This window comes from Centrocercus urophasianus, unplaced genomic scaffold, assembly GCF_019232065.1.
Source record: "Centrocercus urophasianus isolate 14NV4802_14NV808 unplaced genomic scaffold, USGS_Curo_1.0 seq_2, whole genome shotgun sequence".
Classification (NCBI taxonomy): domain Eukaryota; kingdom Metazoa; phylum Chordata; class Aves; order Galliformes; family Phasianidae; genus Centrocercus; species Centrocercus urophasianus.
In genome coordinates this window covers 8,414,514-8,436,192 of record NW_024884755.1, presented here as the reverse complement: position 1 = coordinate 8,436,192, position 21,679 = coordinate 8,414,514, and the positions used below count along the sequence as shown (strand labels likewise).

At 36.7% G+C, this 21,679-nt stretch overlaps 1 protein-coding gene across 1 annotated transcript in view; it reads left to right on the top strand.

Annotated features, from left to right (window-relative positions):
• Positions 1-21,679, top strand: part of LOC122161955 (transcription initiation factor TFIID subunit 4-like) — a 132,967-nt gene that overhangs the window by 82,469 nt on the left and 28,819 nt on the right. The window contains exon 15 of the mRNA XM_042821760.1: positions 6,088-6,210. Coding sequence (XP_042677694.1) covers positions 6,088-6,210 — 123 coding nt within the window. The remainder of the gene's footprint in view (positions 1-6,087; positions 6,211-21,679) is intronic.

Sequence of the window (21,679 nt, the reverse complement as noted above, 5' to 3'; positions counted from 1 at the left end):
TTGTTGGCTGTCTTCATTCTCGATTGTGGTTTACAGTCTGTCAGTATTTATAGTTTCTATCAGTCCCTTCTGTGCCCACTTTTCTTATTTTCAGACTATTTCTGAACTATAATGGGGATTGTACGTAGCCAAAGTCTGATTCTTTATGAGCTGAGTTGGTTCTGTAACTACAGAAACTTAATATTACAGCTCTGCTTCTATTTCCATACAAAATCATATATTGATAGTATCCATTTGTACTTGACAATCTCCTCAAGCTCTTCCTTTATCTTCAGTCTTCTCTGTCACCAGGTTATTTTTCTTCTAGGTCAAAAAGCACCCCATATTTCCATATTGAATAAGAGAAACACTCAACCTTTCTTTCTCTGATATAATGCCGCTCTCTCCTCTTCCCTTTTTTTAAAAAAATGTATTTATGTGTAGATTTGAATCATTAGATTTCCAGTCATTCTCTTAATTTCTGATGATATTGAAGTAAGTTTCTCATGCAGCTGTCCTTAATGACTATAGCTCAGCTCCATGTTTGGTGTACATCTCTGCTAAAGCAAAGGTAATTTATTTGCATAATTTTTGCCCTCAATTTGGAGCACATTTTGCTTTCACATCAAGATGCTTTTAACTCATGATTTTGAACTCCTGTCTTTCTGATTAGTAGTCCAGTATCTCATTTGCTTTTTGGCATTCCCTTCCCTGTAGATTCAAGCAAAGGAGACTTACTGGAATGTTTGCACAGTTGACGTTAACAGACTTATTTCTCCTGGGATACTCACTTTTGTATTCACTGAAGTAAGGGACTTATCTGTGTCCAATACAGAACAGCAACAGCTAGGCCATTTTTTCTTCTGTGCTGAAGTTGCTTGACTGGAGAGCTTGTTGGTACCAAGTAGCCATTTGCTTTTCTATTACCTTTCCAAACATAGCTAATTCCTTGAACAAATCTATACAATGATGTATTCCTCTAGCCATAACATTCTGAATTTGCTTTTATTTTAATTGATGTCATAGAAAAGTGGATTGTTACGGTACTAATTACAGTAATGGTTGGGAACTTCAGTTCTTAAAGAAATCTTGACAAAGAATCCATGCTCATTTCTGAAACAGGCGGTTTCTTCCACTCACATGGGCTGCTGCCTGTCCTGGTGGAAATAAAAATCTAAGAAGAAAAAACTTGCTGAACATATACCAACACCATTTGTTAATTTATTGTTGTCTCAATGACTGTTCCCTCAATGGCTTGTAGTGCAGAAGCAACTTAAAATAAATGCTTGGTTTCTGTTGCGAAATTATTTACCAAACGTCATGGATGTGCCCTTGATGTGCTTTGGAAGTTATTAAATCTAGGTTTTGAAGATTGAATGTTGATTCTTCGGATAGGCGTATGGCTGTCTTGTGGCGTATGGCTCGTGGTGCTGCTTTTTTGAAATGTAACCAGTAACAGCCTATGAAAAACAAACCAGCATTTTTGAATCTGTTAGTGTTTCTTTACTAACATAGTAGTGCAGTGTTCTTTTTGTTGGTGTTATGCAAAGAAGAAAATTTCATTTTGTGAAATAATGTTGATATTCTTGTGCTGTACTTCTTGTCAAAGGTATCTCTGTAAGTTAAAGCTGTCACAAAGGAAGTGGTGTGCTAAAAATAAATTTGGAGCAGATCAGGAGCAAAGAATAAAATTTCATTTGTAAGCAGTTTTCTTTTATAACATATTGGAATATTCATCTCTGTTTTAAATAAATATTTTGACTTTCAAAAAAATTAATTGTTGATTAGTTCCAAATGAAGCATTGGTTCTTTTCCAGAGGGCAGAAATTTTAATATTGATAAATATATCCATATTAATTGTGGATGAAGGCAAGTTAAAGAATGATATTGAACTGTGATATGAAAATGACAGTAAAAGTGAATGCAGCAATGAAGCAGCTGCATCATGTGTTGGTTGATGTAATGAGTTGGATTCATTTCTACTAAAGAATGTTAGTTAATAGGAAAGTTATTTATTTTATCAGGATGTACAGTTGTAAACAGATGCTTCATTTGTTTAAATATCCAGAAATTATTACCTGGCTGAGTAAAGCAGTAAACCATATTGTAATAACAGTCTGCTTTTTAAGTTTAAAAATATAATTGATCGTGTAAAGCTTAAGCAGCTTTAGTTTCATGGTTGCTTTCAAGAATACTTTAAAATCACAAAAACACTGAAGATGGCTACATTTAATTCACCTTATTCTGCGGACTGAAAAAGCGGGGGGTGATACTTGTTGCACTGTCAGTTCCACTACATGCAGAATGCAGTCCCAGAGTATACTGGGGAAAAGGGCTGTTGCTGGTCTGGGTTGTGCATTTGGCGTAGGGTGCTACAAGAGACACATCTTAAAATAATCTGTTGATGCCAAAGCAGAATATGAGTTCTTTGTGAATTGTACAGCTCTCAGAAAATATCAGTTATTCCTGAACTCCTTGCAAGATACCCACAATAACTATGTGCAGTTTTCTCTCTGTTAAAAACAGCCTGTATCTTTTCTTGCGTTCTCTGTGAGACTCCTCTTGAGTCAGACATGTTGTGTGCTTTTCTCTGAAAATGCTGTTCCCTCCTTTGGAGCAGAAGTCAGAACACTACCTTTTTTCACTCTCTTCTAACTGTGAAGACTGCAGTTGGTGATAGTATTTTTGATGAAGAGTCAGACGATGAGAAGGAAGGAAGCTGCTAGAGCTAATCTGTTGTGGAGTATGGAAAAATATGTAACTTGTATGTATGAAGGATGGAATGGGGGTGGGAATGAAGAGGCACAAATAGTGGAGGTTAGCATGCTTCAATATGTTAAATATCACTTAGAAATTTTGTTGAATATCTTACTCATAAGTGTTCATAAACTGCAAAGGTGTTTCATTGCAAGCATGTTGATTGTGAGTGTGTAAAGATGTTCATTTAAGCCAACTGCAGTGCACTAGTTGCTTCAAGATTAATACCTTTGTTGGTAATCAGTATGAGAATCATAATTCTTTCATTTATGTTTAACTGTAGTCTTACGATTATCTGCATTCAGATAAGATTTTCTTAAAAACAAAACACAAACATGTTTGATGACTGTTGTTTAAGACTTACAATAATTTGTGAAAAAATGAAAAATACAGTATCAAGTATTTCACAATTTCAGCCCCTCTTTTTTAATGAAACTTCAGGATACTGTGATCTTATGATAATATATATATGCTTTTGATGATTTTGATACATTTTGAACAATATTCATTTAGGTTTAAGTAAGAAGGTTTTTATTTTCTGTTGGAGTATACCAAGTTATGTACTGTAAAGCCAGCATTAGCAACTGTATTCTGTATTTACCTGGAGTTTTTGCACCAGACAAGATATTCCTTATTTGTATTAAGGTAATGTCTACCAGCCCCAGTGGCAGTAGATGATAAGTAAAGCATGTAGTACAGAAGAATCTGTGTCTGGAGAGCTTATAGTCTGACTATCTGGGTGAAGTGAGGTGAGAAGCACAGAGAAGTGAGGGGAAAGGTCTTACCAGTACTCACACCAAGTGTCAGTGAAACAGAGCCTGGCTCCTTTGGCTCTGTCTGCTGAGCCAGGTTTCCTGTCATCTGTTGAATTACAGTTAGCTGAAAATCTTGTACATTTGTTTGGACAAGTGCAAAGCCAATGCATTTGTCAAAAAATTAGTATTTGATATCAAAAACTATCTTCAGCTCTTCTCACTGAATAAAAAAACATGACAACCTGAGAAATAAATGAGTGTAAACCCTCCTGCATACTCACAAATCTATTTAATATTTGCTTGGTGAAATAGCACCAGAAACTTTGCAGTTTTTGAAGTGAGAGGAGGATTTGTCCCACTATGTGAAGTTTAAAGAAACATCATGTTTCATGTCACGTGCAAAAAGTAAAAACAAAATAAATAAATACTGAATTACAGGTAGTGGAACAATCCTTCACAATTGTTATGTGCATACGTTACATGTTGACACAATCACTGTGTATTGCAGTGCAGGTTGTACAATGGGCAAAGCATTAGCTTACTGTGGTTTGAAAATAGTGACTTCGGACGAGAAGCTCATATAACAATAACCTTTGTATTGTACCAGTTATCTATCAGGCTGTATTTCTGGTTCATGCCTCCCAGGAAACTGAAATTTCTCTGCTGCAAAATTTCTTATTCTGTGAAGCCATCCACTTTGCAGCTTCGTCTGAGATCACTTGAAGCCAGTTGGCCCTAGCTTAAATATTCATCAGACTTCTGATAATTGTGATAACCCTTATAGGCTGGCAAGCATGGCAAATTAGCAAAAAGATGATAGATCTTTTTTTATATGCAGTTTTATCTTCAACCTTTCCTGGATATATGTTATACTATAGTAATAATTTCTTCTCTAAGGTATTTGCCAGTATCTGGATTTGCACATCTATTTACAGTTGCCTTGAAGCCTCATAATTACAATACAGCTGAAATGTCCATTTTCTTTCCCTGACTACAAATAGGGATCAATCGAATTTTAAATGACTGCTTACGGGCTAGCTCCCGATCATGACCTTTGTAAATGATTAGAGCTCACCACTGTCGCTATCTACCTTGAAAGGGTAAGCGGGCAGGTCTGTCTAACTGGCATTTAATCTGGAAGAGAGCCAAAGATATTTGAGCTAAAAACCTAATATGAGTTGGCAAAGGAAAGTATGCATAGACCTTTGCAGTATTATTTAGATATTTTTCCATGTTTCTTTTTTGTATTTAAAGAATTCTCTTATCCTGTAGATTAATGAGGTGTTTATTTGTATATAATTTTGTATTGAAGTTCTGATAGTAATTGAAGATATGAAAATGGGTTTCCAAACTCCGAATGTACTAAACTTGCTTTTTCTGAAGAACATCAGAATGTTGCTTTGGTAAATGAATAAAGCTGAAAAATGCAGTAAGAGAGATTTATGAAGCTGACCTGCTTTTTCTAGGCAGTAGTGAATGGAGAAAAAATACCATACGCTGTTCTTTTTCTATTTAAACCTCCCTTCCTTTTAACATCAGCCAGGAAATTTAAGTCTCACTTGTATATGCAGCTCACATTTACCTGAAGTCAGACACTTCTATCTAGACCTATCCGTTCAGTTTGATTTTAATGAAGAAATGTGCCTGTATTGTACAATGTCTTCATTACCACTACTGGATTTCTTGAGGTAGCCTTCTATGCATTTTGGTTGAGGGAGGAATGACATCAGTGGGATCTGCAATCAAATAGTTCCTCTGAATTTGTTCAAGGAATTGCATTATTACTAAGAATTATGACTGCTTTTATCTAATTAAAATCACATGCTGCTTACCTCATTAGATATTTTTGTGCAAGATGGATTATCAGAATCCTTAATAAAGTAATGTTGTTCATGGAACTGTGTCCCTTATCATTAATTCTCTAAAGTAACTATACAGTTAAAATGAGTATGTAGTCTTACCTCTTCATCATGTGGTAGCTGAAGTATTTTCTCTTTCTGTAGCATACAGTGCTGTTACATAATGAAACTGGCAGACTGTTGTCTTAGCCTCAAAGTAGCTAAATATGTTGTTACCTAAATCCCACTCCCATAAAGCAGTTGCAGATTCAGTTTGTGTGGTTTTTATTTCAGTAATACTTTCTTCTAATGTTCATATAGAGGTAATCTATTTAGCTTTTTTTTTGAACACGAGTATCAAGCCTAGTCATAATATTCAAAGTAAATCTCAGATGGAAGAAAATGTATTTTTTGAGAATTTTAATCAAAATTTACATTCGCCATATTGATATTAAACTGGAGTTGTAAACCTGATATATAGGACTTACTAGGTGAGACAGTTTTCAAGGCTGAGAGTGGGTTTTCAAAAACAGTTGAAGTATGTGAAGCAGAAATTCTGCGTAAAGTCAAGAGAATTTCTCTATTTCATTATTACTGCTACAATGCTGCATTCTTGAGCTGCTAAAATGGTTTTTCTGGGAATAGCTTAAAACTGTTAGTAATTGTTCATATATGATTTTCACCTTTTGCTCACAAGTCTGGAGAATGCTCATTTTGTTATGACAGCAGAATAAAATCTAATCTTTTCTTTCTAATAGATGCAGCAACAAGAACTTGCACAAATGAGGCAGAGAGATGCCAATCTAACTGCATTGGCAGCTATTGGTCCCCGGAAGAAACGGAAACTTGATTCACCTGGACTGCTTACCATGGGAGGAGAGGTATTTGTTTATACAGATAGTAAGAGACCTGATTCTTTCAAAAGCTAGTAGGAGTAACTAGAGATACAGCATGCTGATGTTTTCAGTGAACTGTGACTTGGAAAAGGAGATACAAACTACTGAATTAGAAGGACTGTGAGTCACAGTTAAAATGATATCATCACTTAGTTGTATTTTCAAGTATTGTCTTTCAACAGACAGTAAATAATATTCTAAAAGGAAAGCTAAACCTGAAGTACGTAGATCTCTCCTTACAGATGTTGTGTGTGTGTTTATGCTAGCTTTCTCCTCTGTATTATACGAATGAAAATAGAAGAATGGGTAAGGCATGAAGAAAAATCTGGAAAAACAAAACAGTAGTCTTGCTCACAGTCCAAATTGTGAGCTTGTAGTAATACTAGTCTTTGTGACAAATGTGTCCAAACATTTTACGGAATGGCCCTGCAATTGCAAAGATGAGTTTGTAGTCACACTAAATTGTGTTGTAATTTCAACAGGATTACTATGCTCTAGAAGTAGGATCATGTTTTTTAGCACACGAAGCAATGCCAAATCCTCGAGTGAAATATATTAGCCAACATGGAGAACTGTGGTGATGTGGTTACACTACCTTGGATAACTCTTACTGAGTACTGTATTCTATAGTTCAGTTGTAGTTCAACTTTTGTTTCTGCTAAATATGCCTACACCATGGGAGTCAAAGTAATTCTATTACACATCTGTTCTGAGGAAAATGCAAACGTTTTGTTTTCAGTAACTGATTAGCGTATGTACCTTGACACATCCACATAAAGAATTGCTTTCTGAAAAAGAAGGAAAAAGATTTTCAAGAAAAATGGATGAACAGGAGTGAAAGGTGCTCCTCAAGTAATGCTTCCACCAAACATGTAACTAGTTTCAGAATGTGACTACAGGGTAGCCTAAGCTGATCTGTGATCTCTCTCCCAGTCCTAGTGCATTCCTACCTATTTCATGGGCTTTGGCTCTTGTGCACTGTGCTAACCCATTTCCATTTGATAAATTGGCAGAAAACTAACCTAACAACAACAAAAAGTGAATATTTTCTGCTTAGTTTGTGAAGTTTGCTATCACCTTCATTCGCTGTGTCTACTACCTTTCTTATATTCTCGTATTTTAGATAATCTGCTGAAAATGGCTTCCTATGTAGCAGGCAGCAGTTCCATCACTAATCAGTCTATTTATTATTACATATACAGTACAGTTTACATCAAAAATTTTAGAGAAAGGATAAAGAGAAATGAGACACCATTTAGAAGAATTCAGCTTTTCTGTCTTGCAGAGTATAAAATATTACATGTACAGGATTTTATACTTTTATTTGATGGTGACTAGCAAAATAGCTGGAAAATATCTCTTACTGTTGCTGCTTTTTGCGATTTAATGTGTGATTGCCGTGTAAGATATCAAACATTTCTGAAGTAATACTGCCCAACACTTCTTTGCTGTCTGGATCTTTTTAGTGCTTGTGTTCATACAGAGCAGTGGCAAAGGTAGGGCACTGAATGGAACATGCAGTAGAGGGAGAGCAGCAACTACTTATATTCTTTAGTTAGCATCCTTGCTAGAAGCACTTGCTAGATAAATGTTAATAAATTTTGAGTTGTTTTTGCTTACCTTATAAATTTTTAGTCCATTCAGTTTAAATTTTTGCAAGCTTTTTTCTTGAAATGTAAGGCTTTTAATTGTTAGCATTAAAATTTACTTTCATTTAGATAGATAGTCTCATATAACTGTAAGAGTTAAGGCTTTAAGAAAATAATTAACCATCACAAGACCTACACGTAGCAGTTTTAAAAATCAAGTATTTGAGTGTTGCTGAGATAGCATTATTGCAAAATCTGCATATTTCAAAATCTTTCATTTTTGTCTATGGAATGAAACTGTAGAGGTATGTGTTATACTTAAGAAAAATAATAATTAAATAATGTGGCTTTTCATCAAGACCTATGGCTAGTATCCCAAAATACATAAATAGAAAGTGTATGTTTGAAATATCTGAGGGTATAATTTGTTTAAACATCAAGTGAAAGCCCTCTCCTGGTACTTGCTGGCACAGATGGTTTTTGAATACTGAGCTTCCAAAGACAGCTTCAGGGCTAGTTCAGTGAATCACCACTTATTGAAGACAGTCATTTTAGGGATAAGAAAAAAACTTCTTTCTCACATCGTGGAAGGGCAGTCATCTTAGGAATATTCAGCAAAGTATCTTGAAAATCCACCTTCCAAACATTTGCAGGAGCATATGTTGGAACAGCGTTCAAAGGAGAGCTGATATTGTTTCTTTTCACAGCCAGTGTTTATTCAAGCCATTAAAACCGCCTGGAAATACAATGTTTTTGCTGACTTGAATATCTCAAAATGGCTATAGTTAATGCAGTGGTATTTTGAGTTGGGAAATATTAATTTCTCAACGACTGTAGTGATTGAAAATATACTTCAGATTATTTCAGTAGCCAGAGTGGCTACCAACTTGATTGAGATATATTGCTAGCAAAAAATTCCAGGGTTTTTTTTTCTGAGATTCACATTTTGATGGTATAGTTTAATCACTTTAAAGCAGTTTTTCTGATGATTTTGTATATGATTTTGTATAAAATGTCTTTAATATTCTTAAGATTAAGATTTGAGGCTTGGAAATCTGTTATACCAGAGACTCCAAAATGCAGGCATATACAAATTACTTTATATTCCTCTATATCAGATCTTTATGCTACTAGTTGTTGGAAGCGTAGGAATGAATCCATGATTATCTGGGAGGCACTTGGGTACTATGATGTAAGTGGAAAAAGTACTTTTGACTCTGGACTCTTCATTCATCTGAGACTGAATGCGATTCATTTGCTTGCACATGTTAGCAGCTGGCATTCTCACTTTATGCATGAGTTATCTGTAAAATGTTTCAGCAACCTCTACAGTTTTTCCTCAAACCTATTGTTAATTTTTTTGTTTGTTTTTTTGTTTAAAGAAATCTCAATACTAGGTAATTTTCTGTTTGGAGTAGGTTACACATGATAAGTAAGTGTGGTAGAACTTCTCGTGGAAAACACGGCCTTGTTTCCTTCTCTTCTCACCCCTTTCAAACAGAAAGAAATGCATCATCTGTCTTGCAAAGGTCTTTGTTGCAGAATGGTTGTGTCATAGGTTCTTTCCAAAATGTCCATTCAAAGAATGTTGTGCAGATTTTGAAGTTTATGAATCAGCCGATATGATTTTGAAGCATAAAACTGTTTTTGAAAGATCTGAAAAAGAGCCATTTTATAGTTTTTTATTCAGGGGAAAAACACCAGTCAGTAGGATTGCCATGCTATGAGCAAATCTTTGGGATATTTCCTCACCTTTTTGGGACTAAGGTGGTTTTATGGCAACCACTTTAAAAAAATCATTGGAATGACTTGTTCTGCAACTCAAGTATCAGCTTGGTCTTCATGTCTGTACAGTTGGCTCTTGATAAATAACTTTTTAAGTGGTCAATAGGTTTAGAAAGCAGTTGAATCTAAAGAACCTTTATACTGGTTAAGCTTGAGTTATGTGAAAGCAGATACAATAGACCATAATGCCTTTTGCAAGTGTTTATGGTCCAAGAAGTTAAAACTTTTCTCGCTTTAAAGCCTGTAGACTAACAGCAGAACAAAAAACTTTTTGTGATTTATTGTATCATTGTCCTTTCAAGCACTGTTGCTCCATGCATCGCTGACATGATAGAATGCAGTAGATATCTCAGTCCCATTTTGAAGTAGGATGACACTCCTGCAGGTAGTTGTAATTTCCCTTTTAGATGTAGAAAGCTATCAGTTAAAAATACGGGTTTGAATTTTCAGGTAGACAGAATGTAGTTGAACAGTGTGTCCTTATCACTCTTTTATGGAGTTAAATGCATACATCTTTATGAAGCTTTGAAATTTCCAAGTTTAGTTCAGTTTTTGTGGCTTGTTTTGATTGTTGTTTTCAAAACTCAAAATACATAATTTAATAATTCATAGTAAATATGTTACTATCTATTTGAAAACCAAAGTCTTTTTAAATACCTTACAGATATTATCCTAATTAATTATTGTACCTATTTTTCTTGTTCTTAAATAAATGAGATTTCAAATAATTTACCCCAGTGAGGAATTACTGTATTTCAGATATAATTTCAAATGGTGTCCTAGTCCATCAGGAATATTTAAAAATGCATATAATTGTGGTTTTATTTTGTGAAAAGAATTTGTAAGCATTAACACGTTTCACAGACTTGGTAATAGAAAGTAGGAATGTCTGAAATATAATGGGCAATGCCAACTTTTTGTTGATGATTTATACATTCGCACCAAATCAGAATTATTAGCATACATTGTGCCTGTTGCAAACAGTAAGAAATACGTTGAGTAAGAAGGCAGAATGATTTTGTATGGATCTCAGTTGACATGAGGAATAATAGTCTGTTGGCAATACAAGAAAATAGGAAGTGGCTCTGTGCCAGCGCAAACATTCTTTTTTACTAGTAGAACAGGTTTGCATACTGTATGTATTCCTTTGATCTGTGGAACACAAAATATTCTGACACACGTTCTGTGGTATTAATCATTTTTCCTCACTGGCCGAGACAAATTTGATTTTTACTTCATTTGGAGATGGAAAGGGTAGTTGATCCCCGTCTGCATGATGTGGATCTAATGCACAGGAGAGACCATTAGAGCATTTATTTCCTTGCTTTTCAAAGGTTTCTTCCTGGAGCTTTACATACAGTGTTTTGTATTTTAACTAAAATCCTCCTTCGTGCTAGAACATGGAAAAAAAATTAATGTTGAAAATAATTTTATCAGTGTAGTACTATTAAATACAGTATTTTCATTTATGGATATTTTAGAAGTGTAGTCAGTGTGTGCAGCTTATTAGCAAGGAATGTGAGAACTTGGCGAAATGATTTTTGAGTGGTTAATAGTTCATCCATTATTTGTCAGTCCCTATAGATGTCCATTGCTGTTATTTGCTAAAATATTGTTTTTCTTGCAAAAGGCAGCTACTTTGAGGGTTTGGGGGACAGAGGATATGTGAATTGCTTGTTGTTAGGGTGATTTTTTTTTGAAGGTTTTAGGGGTTGTTGTTATTTATTATAAATGGGTCACTCTGAAAGTAATGCCTCCTGTTTTGAATCGTAGAATCTTTAAGGTTGGAAAGGACCTCAAAGGTCATTTACTCCAACTGTCCACTTATCACCAATGTAGCCCACTGAACATGTTCCTCAGTGCCACATCCTCACATTTCTTGAACACCTTCAGGGACTCAAACACTTTCTTGGGTACTCCTTTCCAGTGCCTGACCACTGTTTTGATATTTTTCCTAATATCCAGCTTCCACCTCCCCTAGTGCAACTTGGGGCCATTCCCTCTAGTTCTATTGCTAGTTATGTGGGAAAAGAAGCTGACCCCCACCTTGTCACAACCTCCTTACAGGGAGTTGTTGAGATCTCTTCTGAGTTGCCTCTTCAGTCTAAACAATCTCATTTCCCTCAGCCATTTCCCACATGAATTGTGCTCCAGTCCTCTCACCAACTCTGTTGCTCTTCTCTGGGCGCACTCCATGGCCTCGGTGTCTTCCTTGTAATAAGGGACCTAAAATTGAACACAATACTTGAGGTATGGTCTCACTAGAGCTGAGTACAGTCAGACAATCACCTCCCTGCTTTTGCTGGCTACACCATTTCTGAAGCCACTGGCTTTCTTGGCCAACTGGGCCAACGTGTTCAGCCAGGCATTGAACAGCAACTCCAGATCCTTTTCGTCTGCCCAGTCTTCCAGCCACTCATGCCCCAGTAGCATTGCATGTGGTTGTTGTGACCAAAGTATAGGACTCAGCACTTGGTCTTGTTGAACTTCATCCCATTTGCATCAGCTCAGTGATCCAGTCTGACCAGATCCCTCTCTAGGGCCTTCTTACCCTCTGGCAGGACACTGCCTCCTATTTTGGCATCATTGCAAGCTTTCTCAGGATGCACACAAACCTCTCATCCAGATCACCAATAAAGATATTAAACAGGATAGGCCACAATACCCACTCCTGGGGAATACTACTATTGGCTGGTCGCCAGCGGGGTTTAGCTCCATTCACCACCACTCTCTGGGCCCAGCCATCCAGCCAGTTGTTTACTCTGCAAAGTGTGTACCTGTCCAAGCCATGGGCTGCCAGCTTCTCCAGGAGAATACTGTGAGAGACAGTGTCAAAGGCTTTGCTGAAGTCTAGGTAGACTGTATCTGCAGCCTTTCTCTCACCACCAGACTGGTCACCCAGTCACAGAAGGAGATCAGGCTGATGAAGCAGGACTGCCTTTTGTGAACCTGTGCTGGCTGGACGTGATTCCCCTTTTGTCCCACATATGCCATGTGATCTCACTCAAGGAGATCTGTTCCATGAACTTCCCTTGCACCAAAGGCATGGCTGACAGACCTATGTTTCTCTAGATTTTCCTTATGACTGTTTTTATAGATGAAGTCACGTTGGCAAGCCTCCAATCTTCTGGGACTTCTGTGGTCAACCAGGAACACTGATACATAGTGGTAAATGGCTTGGCAGTCACCTTTGCCAGCTCCCTCAGTACCCTTGGGTGGATCCCATCTGGCCCCATGGTCTTGTGGCAATCTGGGTGGGGTCTGTAACTGTTTCCATCTGAATTATGGGAGGTTTATTCTGCTCCACAGAATGGGACCACCTCCCCATCCCAGACTTCCAGGTCAGGGAGTAGAGTACCCTGAGGATAACTGGTCTGATGATTAAAGACGGATGTAAAGAAGGCATTGAGAACCTCAGCCTTTTTCTTATCCTCTGTGGTCACGTTGCTCACTGCATCCAGTAAAGGATGGAGATTCTCCTTAGCCCTCCTCTTTTAATATATTAATTAAGCCCTCCCTCTATTAATATATTAATTTTTTGTTGTTGTTGTCTTTTATTACAGTGGTCAGGTTCCGCTCAAGCTAGGCTTTCACCTTTCTCATTTTCTCCTTGCATATCCTAGCCACTTCTCTGTAGTCTTCCTAAGTTGCCTGTCCTTTCTTCCACAGGAGGCAGGCTCTCTTTTTGTCCGAGTCTCAGTGAAAGCTCCTGCTCATCCTATGGAATTTGGGGACAGCCTGCTCCTGCATCTTTAAGACTTTCTTCTTGAGGAGTGCCCACCCTTCTTGGATCCCTTTACCCTTCAGGACAGGCTCCCAAGGAATTCTCCCTACTACTGTCCTGAATAGTTCAAAGTCTGTCCTCTACAAGTCTAAGATAGCCTTTTCCATGGAAACTCCAACAGATGCAAAGATCACAATAACACGGTTTGGTTGAGCAAATTCTTAGCTACAAAACACTCTTTTTTAGCATAGTCACTGCTATTAAGTATGTGCTTTCGTCAGTGATGAACAAGAGCCTGCATGCTGCAGTCAAAATCTGTACCAGCAGAGGTGACCCACTGTGGCCACTACTGAAACGTGCCACCCTCCACCTCACTGTGCTCACATCCATCCATAAACATTCAGCAAGCATCAATGAATGTCATTGGGCACAATTTTTTCTGCGTGAAGGGATTCAGTTCCACACCTTTGCTTCATAGTACTTCCATGTCAGATGCCAGCTTGTCAGACTGCCCCTCTGCTGCCGTCTGTCACCTCGCAACAAAACAGAATGGAATGTTGGTGGGAAGATTCAGCCTCTACTACCATACCAACAATGTCTGCCTCTGATGTTGTGGGACAATAATAATAAAATAGGAGGCACTGCTTTCAAAGTAGGCCTTGTATTTTCAATTGTTTTCTCCCTTTAGTGCCTTAATATTTTGTGGCCTCTGTTTTTCTGATGTTTACAATTCTAGAATTTTTCTTCTGTAAAACTGGTAAGTCTAAAATAAAGGGCCTAGCTGAGGATTTTTCAGAATTGACTTGAATTTCTCCATTGACTTCAGAAGGTGTGAGGCCCAAGGTTCTGTGACATTTGTAGATGTCTGTGCAAGTATGTTTTTAAAAGCTGGAGCAAAAAGTGTTCGTGGTGCAACTTTTCAGTATACACAAGGAAAGATTTAGTATCTTAAAACAGCAGCGCTTCTCTAACTGACTCTTCTCCAAAAGAGTCAAGTGAATCATCCAATTGTTTTGTTTCCTTCTCTCTTCCACCTTGTTTAATATCAGTAACTTTTGGGTAATCCTTGGAGTCTTAAGAAACTTAATTAGATGTCCATTCTTGGATATTTCCAGCCTTATTCTTTACAGGAGGTCGAGTAATATGTTGGTCATACCAAGAGGGACAATTAGGGTATCAGCGTTTAACATTTTAGTTTCCTCTGAACCTTTAGGCAGGAAGGCTTGAACTTCAAGGGAGTCCTTTTGCTAGCTTATGATATAAACAGTTCAGTTTGAAGTACTGAACAAAATTTTAGTTACTTTATCGGATTCAAACTGTAAAACCAAACTATTGCCTGAGTTCCTCTTACAAACAAGAGTATCTAAGCAGTGCTTCTGCTACTTCTGTAGTGTTTCTGAACTTACCTTCATAGGGCATCAAGTCTATCTTAGAGTTTCTTTTAAATTTCATGATACAGAACACAGTGAAAACAGTTTGGAATAACAATAGAAAATCCTCTTTGAGAAAGTGAAGTTATCAGCACAAGCTTTCTGAAGTCCTGCCGGTACTCTTTATTGATGCTCCTGAAACAGATCTGATGACCATCATTGCTTCAGTTGCAAAAATATTCTGTTGGTAAGGAGAAATATCTTGCTTTAAAACACTTGACAGATAAACATTTCTTACTGTGTGTACTAAAAATGATCTTAAGTAGCTCTACTCAAAAGAAAAAAAACAACAGTGCGTATGAAAGAGGAAGGAAGACGGGCCTATTATGGTTTCCTCGTGTCACGTAAGAGTCTTCCAAGATTGCACTGTAAGTCTGAATGGTTTCTTTATCAATTTGGAAGTATCAATGTATGCGTAGTATTCATGTATATTTATGCACAAATGTTAGAGTCAGGTCCTATTACAGTTTTCATAAGCAATGTCATTGTGAAATGACAAAATATCAGCAGTTTGTGGTGCAGGGTTTTCTATTCAGACAAATTTTGCTGTTTAATGAACATGATGTGTTGTCAGCCCCTATAATCTATTGTGTACTGTCAGAACATTTTGAGCAAACATTTGTTTAATTTGGAAATTATTGTTCACACTACTTCCACATCTGTTGACCAGTCTGCTACTGTCCACATTTCCCTTTTGGAATTTGGCTAAAATTTGTCAATGATAAAATTGAAAGCAGTGACTCAAATACTTAAACTTGGAGCTTAAAGCCAAAAGCTTGACAAGCTTGCATGGCCTATACATCCTTTCTTTGTAAGAGAGATGAGAAAATGGATCCTGGTTGGCTGCGTTCACAAGAAGTTAAGCATCCGAGCTCCAGACCTGCAAGGACATGTGCACATGCTTGACTTTAAGCACAGTGGTTGGTTTGTTTGAAGTTAGTAACATGCCTTGTGTAGAACATTAATTACGTGCAAGAAGCTTTTGTTGGATCGCTGTGTATTTCAGTGTTCATGTCAGTCTTTTTGTGTTTCCTACTGCATGAATTCCGCTAATCTGTAACTGATCCTGATTTAGGAAGTGCCTTATTACTGTTCTCTTTACATGATAAAAAACAATTTTCTTTTTGGGCGTGTTGCATGCTTTTGAAAAGTCTCACGTTTGACCGCCAAAGACTTGGGACTATCAGTGTATTTAGGGGCAGGCTTCAGAACTTTCCCAGTGTGTTTTCAATATTGCAGGCTGTGTTTTGCTTTCAAAGAATTAACATAGTAAAAATATCTGACAGGGGGATCTTCGTCTTGGTATTCCTTTTGTTACAGAGTCTATTCTAGTGAGTGACTAGGAAAAAAGGGGGTTTTGTTTTTGTTTTGCCTGCAGTCAAACAGGAGCATGCTGGTTAAAGGGATTCTGTGGGGGAGTTGGACTCGAGAGGGCCTGAGGGAACTCGGAGAGACATCTACCACCAGCAGCTTGTCTGTGCTAGCTAATTATAGCTAGGGTACTGTTTACTTTAGTGGTATACTCCTTATTTATTAGTTACTTAGTTACTGCTTGCCTTCAAGTTACAGGCTTGCAGCCAGTTGCTGCAGGGGAGGAGCAATAGGAAGGGAAGGGCATCAAGAAGCACTGCAAATCGGAGCTCCCTGACCTTGGCATGCTTTTTAAAATATCTTTTTCTTTTTCTTCTTTTTTTCACTTCTTAAATAAGACCCAATGGGAGATATGGTCAAAAAGAAAAGTATGCAAGTTGAAAAATGGAAAGAAGGAATTTTTTTTTTACAGTCTAGCAGGACTTTGATGATTTGTAAAACTGTGGTTTTTTTCTCTTTCAGTACCTGCATTTGGACCAAACTCCCACTTTTTTGTATGTCTAAAGTTCCACTGGTTTTAATGAAATTATGATTTTTATACCTTTTTTTAGTATGTACCACTTTGAGAATCCAAAGTTAGTTTCTTAGGGTACTCTTACAAAGTAGTGAAGTAGTTTCACATCAGCACTCTTCCAAGCAAAAATGAATCTACACAGACATGTTTCCCATAATTAACTAAAGCTAAACAATATTAAAAATCGTGTGTGGAAATCATAGGTCATTTAAAAGTCCAAGCCCTTAAGAGTTAAACAAAGGTGATCCACATTAGAAAATTTTACTCTAATTCACCCCCATTTTTGTCATGAACTTTGAACAGAACCTGTGTATTAGCTATGTGAAAGAGATATTGTTGCTTTTGTTGTTCTGTTTGTAGTAGTGTTGGCATGATAATTATCTCAGCAAACAACAGGCCAAAGAACAGTAGTGTTGTGTGGAGGCAAATTAAGAGAATCATGAGATCATCGGCAACTCTGAGAAAGCAGAAGTTGTCACAGATAGTGATTTCCATGACTTAGAACGTGCAGATGGTGTTGACTGCAATTATCAGTAAAAAAAATTATTTCTTTAGTCTTTCTGAGCGTTACGGTCTCTTGTAAAGCTGGGATCATAACAAGAGCTGAATCTCTGTATGATGGACCAGTTTCTGAACAATATAGAGGAAGCTCTGTTAGAAGAAAAAAAGCGAAGCTTCTGTCTCCAAAGAAGAAGGTTGGGAATAAAAAAGGAGCACAACAGGTTAAACAGCCTTGGCCGAAGAAGTGAGTACCCCTAGGCAGACCAGCATCTCTAATCAGTGGTAGTGGTACTAGCTCTGAGGGGAGGGAAATTCAGGCTGGTGCTCTCATGTAACATTAAAAAGGACAAGCAGTCTGTCAGGAGAAACAGTCATTGGCGTGGGATTTCTTCTCTTGATCAAAAAGACAGCAGCACTGCATCCTACTTTATCTATAAGGGAGGTGTCAGCAGAGGGCATTTTTTTCCCAGGCTGTATTACTGGCCTATGGTGCACTTCTCTCAAGCCGTAAAAGAAGTCACCTGCATTTCTCTCTTTAGCAGGGTTTTCTTGATCCTGTCTGTCTTCTCTTTTCACCTGTTTTCAATTTTATGCAAGTAAAATCCCCCCCCCCCCCCCCCTTTTTTTTTTTTTTTTAAGAAACATCTTTACAAAGCAGAAGGGGGAGCTAAATCTGATGGACCTGAAAAATATGCCTGATACTTATCTCCAAAGCCAGCATTTATTCTGTCCTCTCTATTAGTAATTCTCTATAAGTAACAAAGAAAATTATTTAAGAAATATTGTGAATCTGAATCTGCAATCACTTACTTTCAAATAAGTGACGTGTTAATTCAATTGACAAGCTTACTTGTAATGAGACGTGTTTTGTGGGTTTTCTAGTTAAGGGCAAGAAGAATTTAAAAGGGTGAACTGATTCCACGCCTGATCATCATTTTCACATTTAAGGATTCATCTGTGTCCAAATCACTTAATCAATAATACTTCATTTTAGCAAAAATTCTTCTGGTTCTATAATATTTAGAAAGCTATTAATCTCTAACTGAAGCATCAGTTCTATTTATATTGACTCTGGTCTCTGTGTGATCAAATCTGTAGATCATGTATGTTCTGCATTTGAGTTTGCTGTATGATCAGTTCTAAGCAAGTAAGGAAAATTAGGAATGTTTAATGAACGTTTTAGTACTTTTTTTAGTTGAAATTCTTGATGTGTGTTAGAAAGACTTGAACTTTCTGAGATGAGAGAAATATAAATCTAGATCTGGATCTCATTACTCACAGTGTTTATTCTAGCTGTTGTGGCTAATAGGTTAGTTTGACATATTGGGGTTCCCTTTCTAGAGTGTCATGTATTAAAAAATGTGATGTAGTTCGTAATCCAACTTGTTCTACCTATTTTTGAGCAATGAGTCCTTGTTGGTCTGAAGTCAAACACAGTTTTTACACTAGCATTAGAGAGACACAAAGTTTTTTGGATTTCAGGATAATTTAAAAATGTTGTTTATCGTATTTATATTTATCCTAGTGATGATCAAAACAAATGATCTATCGTTCTCTATATTTCTACCATTACTGTTTAAGTACTGCATACTGCTGTGGTAAATGCATTAGGTTGTACTGTGTGAGTGGGAGATAGAAAAGCAGTATTTGTTCTTTTGAGTATGCTTTTCCAACTACAGATTCCACAGCATTAGATTTTTTCTATTCTTATTTAAATGATGAATTTAACTTAAATCTTCTAATTTTAGTGTAATTATTTAACAAGGCCATATAATCTTTAATGTAGTTGCGAGTTATTTCATTTAACTGTATGTTGAGAGACATTGCTCTTGAATTTAAAGATGCAGTCATTTAAACTTCAACAAAAATGATACACTTTTCAGGGTTTTCAGAGGTATTTTTATATCTCCCACTTTCAATTGGTGTAATTAATACCTTTTTTCTCAATAATTTTGATTTGTACTGCAATTTCTGATAGTTTTCCCCTGGGCAAAAAAAAAAAAAAAAGAAAAAAAACCCAAAAGAAACTCATCGATAGCTTTTTCTATTCTCTCTTTTCTCTCGTTTTGAAGACAAAGCTACCTGACTTATGGCTGGTTAGAATGAGCATCACGTAAAACAGACAAATCAAGCTGTGTCAGATTAATCCTCCTTAAGCGGCTTACACTCCAGTTGCATAGAAAGACACCATAAATGGAGAACTTGTTCAGAATTGACACCAAACTAGAGGTTGCGTATCAAAGAAAATGCTTTACCTACCTATTCTACAGCCTGCTCTTTGGTGTGAATTGTTCTTCTAGATCTGATAACAGAACACTTCTGGCTGACTGTACCGTATCAACTTGACATTTGGAATACAGATATATGAGAAGCATGTCATGTTAACAGAACGCTACAACAGTCATACTTTGTCTCAACTGATGGGGGAATTGCAGCGTACAGAGTAATTCATGTTGACAGTAAGAACTTGCAGATAGGCAGCCTAAAATGGTGAAATCATTATAGAAATTTATTTAACTGGTTGAATGACCATAGCAGATTGGTTGAGCCAGCCAAATCAAAGAGAATGTGAAGGAGATATCTTCTCTACTACAATTTTAAAGATTAATTTGTGTCTGGCTTATATATCCTTTGGAATGCATATATTTTCATCTGTGAATGTTTATACAAACGTAGGAGTTAGTGGTTATTGATTAAACAGTGTATTTTTCATTTCTATTGTTCAGAGAATTAGGTACTTTTTCATGGTTAGTACTTGAGAAATAATCTTGAAGAGAAGGTGACTATATAATTGGAAGTAAACCAATTTTATTTTTGCTTTATGTACTTATAGAAGACTGTTTTATCAATTTGATTAATAATAGAATTTTACATTTTCATTGAATTCACAAAATATTTTCCAGTTGTTTGCTTTTCTGTGCTTTTAAGTCTCTTATTGGTGCTAAAATTCAGATTTTTTCCCTCAAAAATTGAATAAAGATGATATTTTAGTCAGTGCTGTGCCCATAACAGTAGAGACAAGTAGCAATGAAAGAGGAACCTTGGAGTACCTTCAGTTCCTGCTTTTAACTGAACCTTAACCAATCACCTACATTTATTTTCTTAGAACTTAATTCAACAGGTTTTAGTCATACCCTCTAGGATCTCCAAAATACAATTCTGTAGGTAAAGCAAATTCTTCAAATCGCCGTCAGCAGCAGAGCACGCAGGCATGTTACAGACTGCAGGCACGAGAGACCTAAGTCTGTAGAGAGAAATATGCTTTGAGTATCGACTGTATAAAAAAAGAGATATCCCAAACTTTGCATTTGAAAATATTTCTCCAAAGTGTCTCTTTCAGTATAAATGCTGATGTGTGTTGGTATTAAATGAATCTGTAGAGAAAGCTCTTTAGCCCAGTGCAATGGGAATTATTCCATTGTCAGTCTGGCTCTACTTCTGTCTGTGGCTTACTCTAGTTGACTTTATCTTAGTGTTCTTATCTCATTCATTGCTATTCATAACCCATACTTGTGTGAAGATGGGCCTTTATTCGTATGAAATATTTGCCAATTTCCTTGTTCCTTTATGTAAAGGAACAATAAGTACTATTTGAACATATATACCTTTGATTTGTTTTCATTCTCAGTTTAATTATGCAGTGTGTATTTTAGACATGTTAGTCTGATTCTTGTCTTGTATTAATTTGTCTTTTCATGTTAACAAGTATGAGTACGAAGCAAGCAAAAGCAGTAGTGCTCTCCAGTTATAGGTGCGTTTGGGGCCATATGCGTGTTATAGTCATGGACCTTTAAAAGAAGGTGATAACCAGAAGATTCTCTCTTTCTGGATACTTCAAAGAAATGTTTTCCAAAGATATAAAAGATGAAATTTTGGCATTCCTCAGCTGGATGAGAAAAGAGGAGTCTGCCATTAATTCCACTCCTCCCTTTCCCATTTATTCTTCCAATTCCTGCAATGCTTAGTTGGGGAAAAAAATTGATTGCATAGTAGAGCTAGGTTGTGGTAAAAAGCAGAGAATATAAGTACAGTTTTCAGTATCCTCTGCTAGCATGTGTGATTTCCATCCCCTAGAACTGAAATGTTGCCAGCCTCTTCCTTTAGTTACTTAACCAGTTGCTGTTTAGCTGTTTTATGTGACATATCTATCACATGGAGAAGTAATTACTAAGAATTCACAAAGCAAATGCAGCAATCTGGGATTGATACTCTGATGCACTGCTGCACAGGTACTGTTTAAGGTTACTGTTTCTGACTGAAGTCTCTCTCACCTTTGTATGAAAGCAGCATAATTAATCAGACTGTAATGAATTCAGGTACTGCCAGTTTGTCACCTCAAGAAAAAAGTTACCAGAGCAGGCTGAAATCCAATTGAAAATGTGGTCATGATTAGTATTTAATATTTAAGGGACTGTTTTAATATGTGTGGTGTGATGGTAGACACGTTTTGACAATGTTGGGAAATATGTAGCATGGCTTCAAACGTACTTCAAAAAGTAAGTGCGAGGTAATACCAAATTCTCATGCAAATGAAAGTATT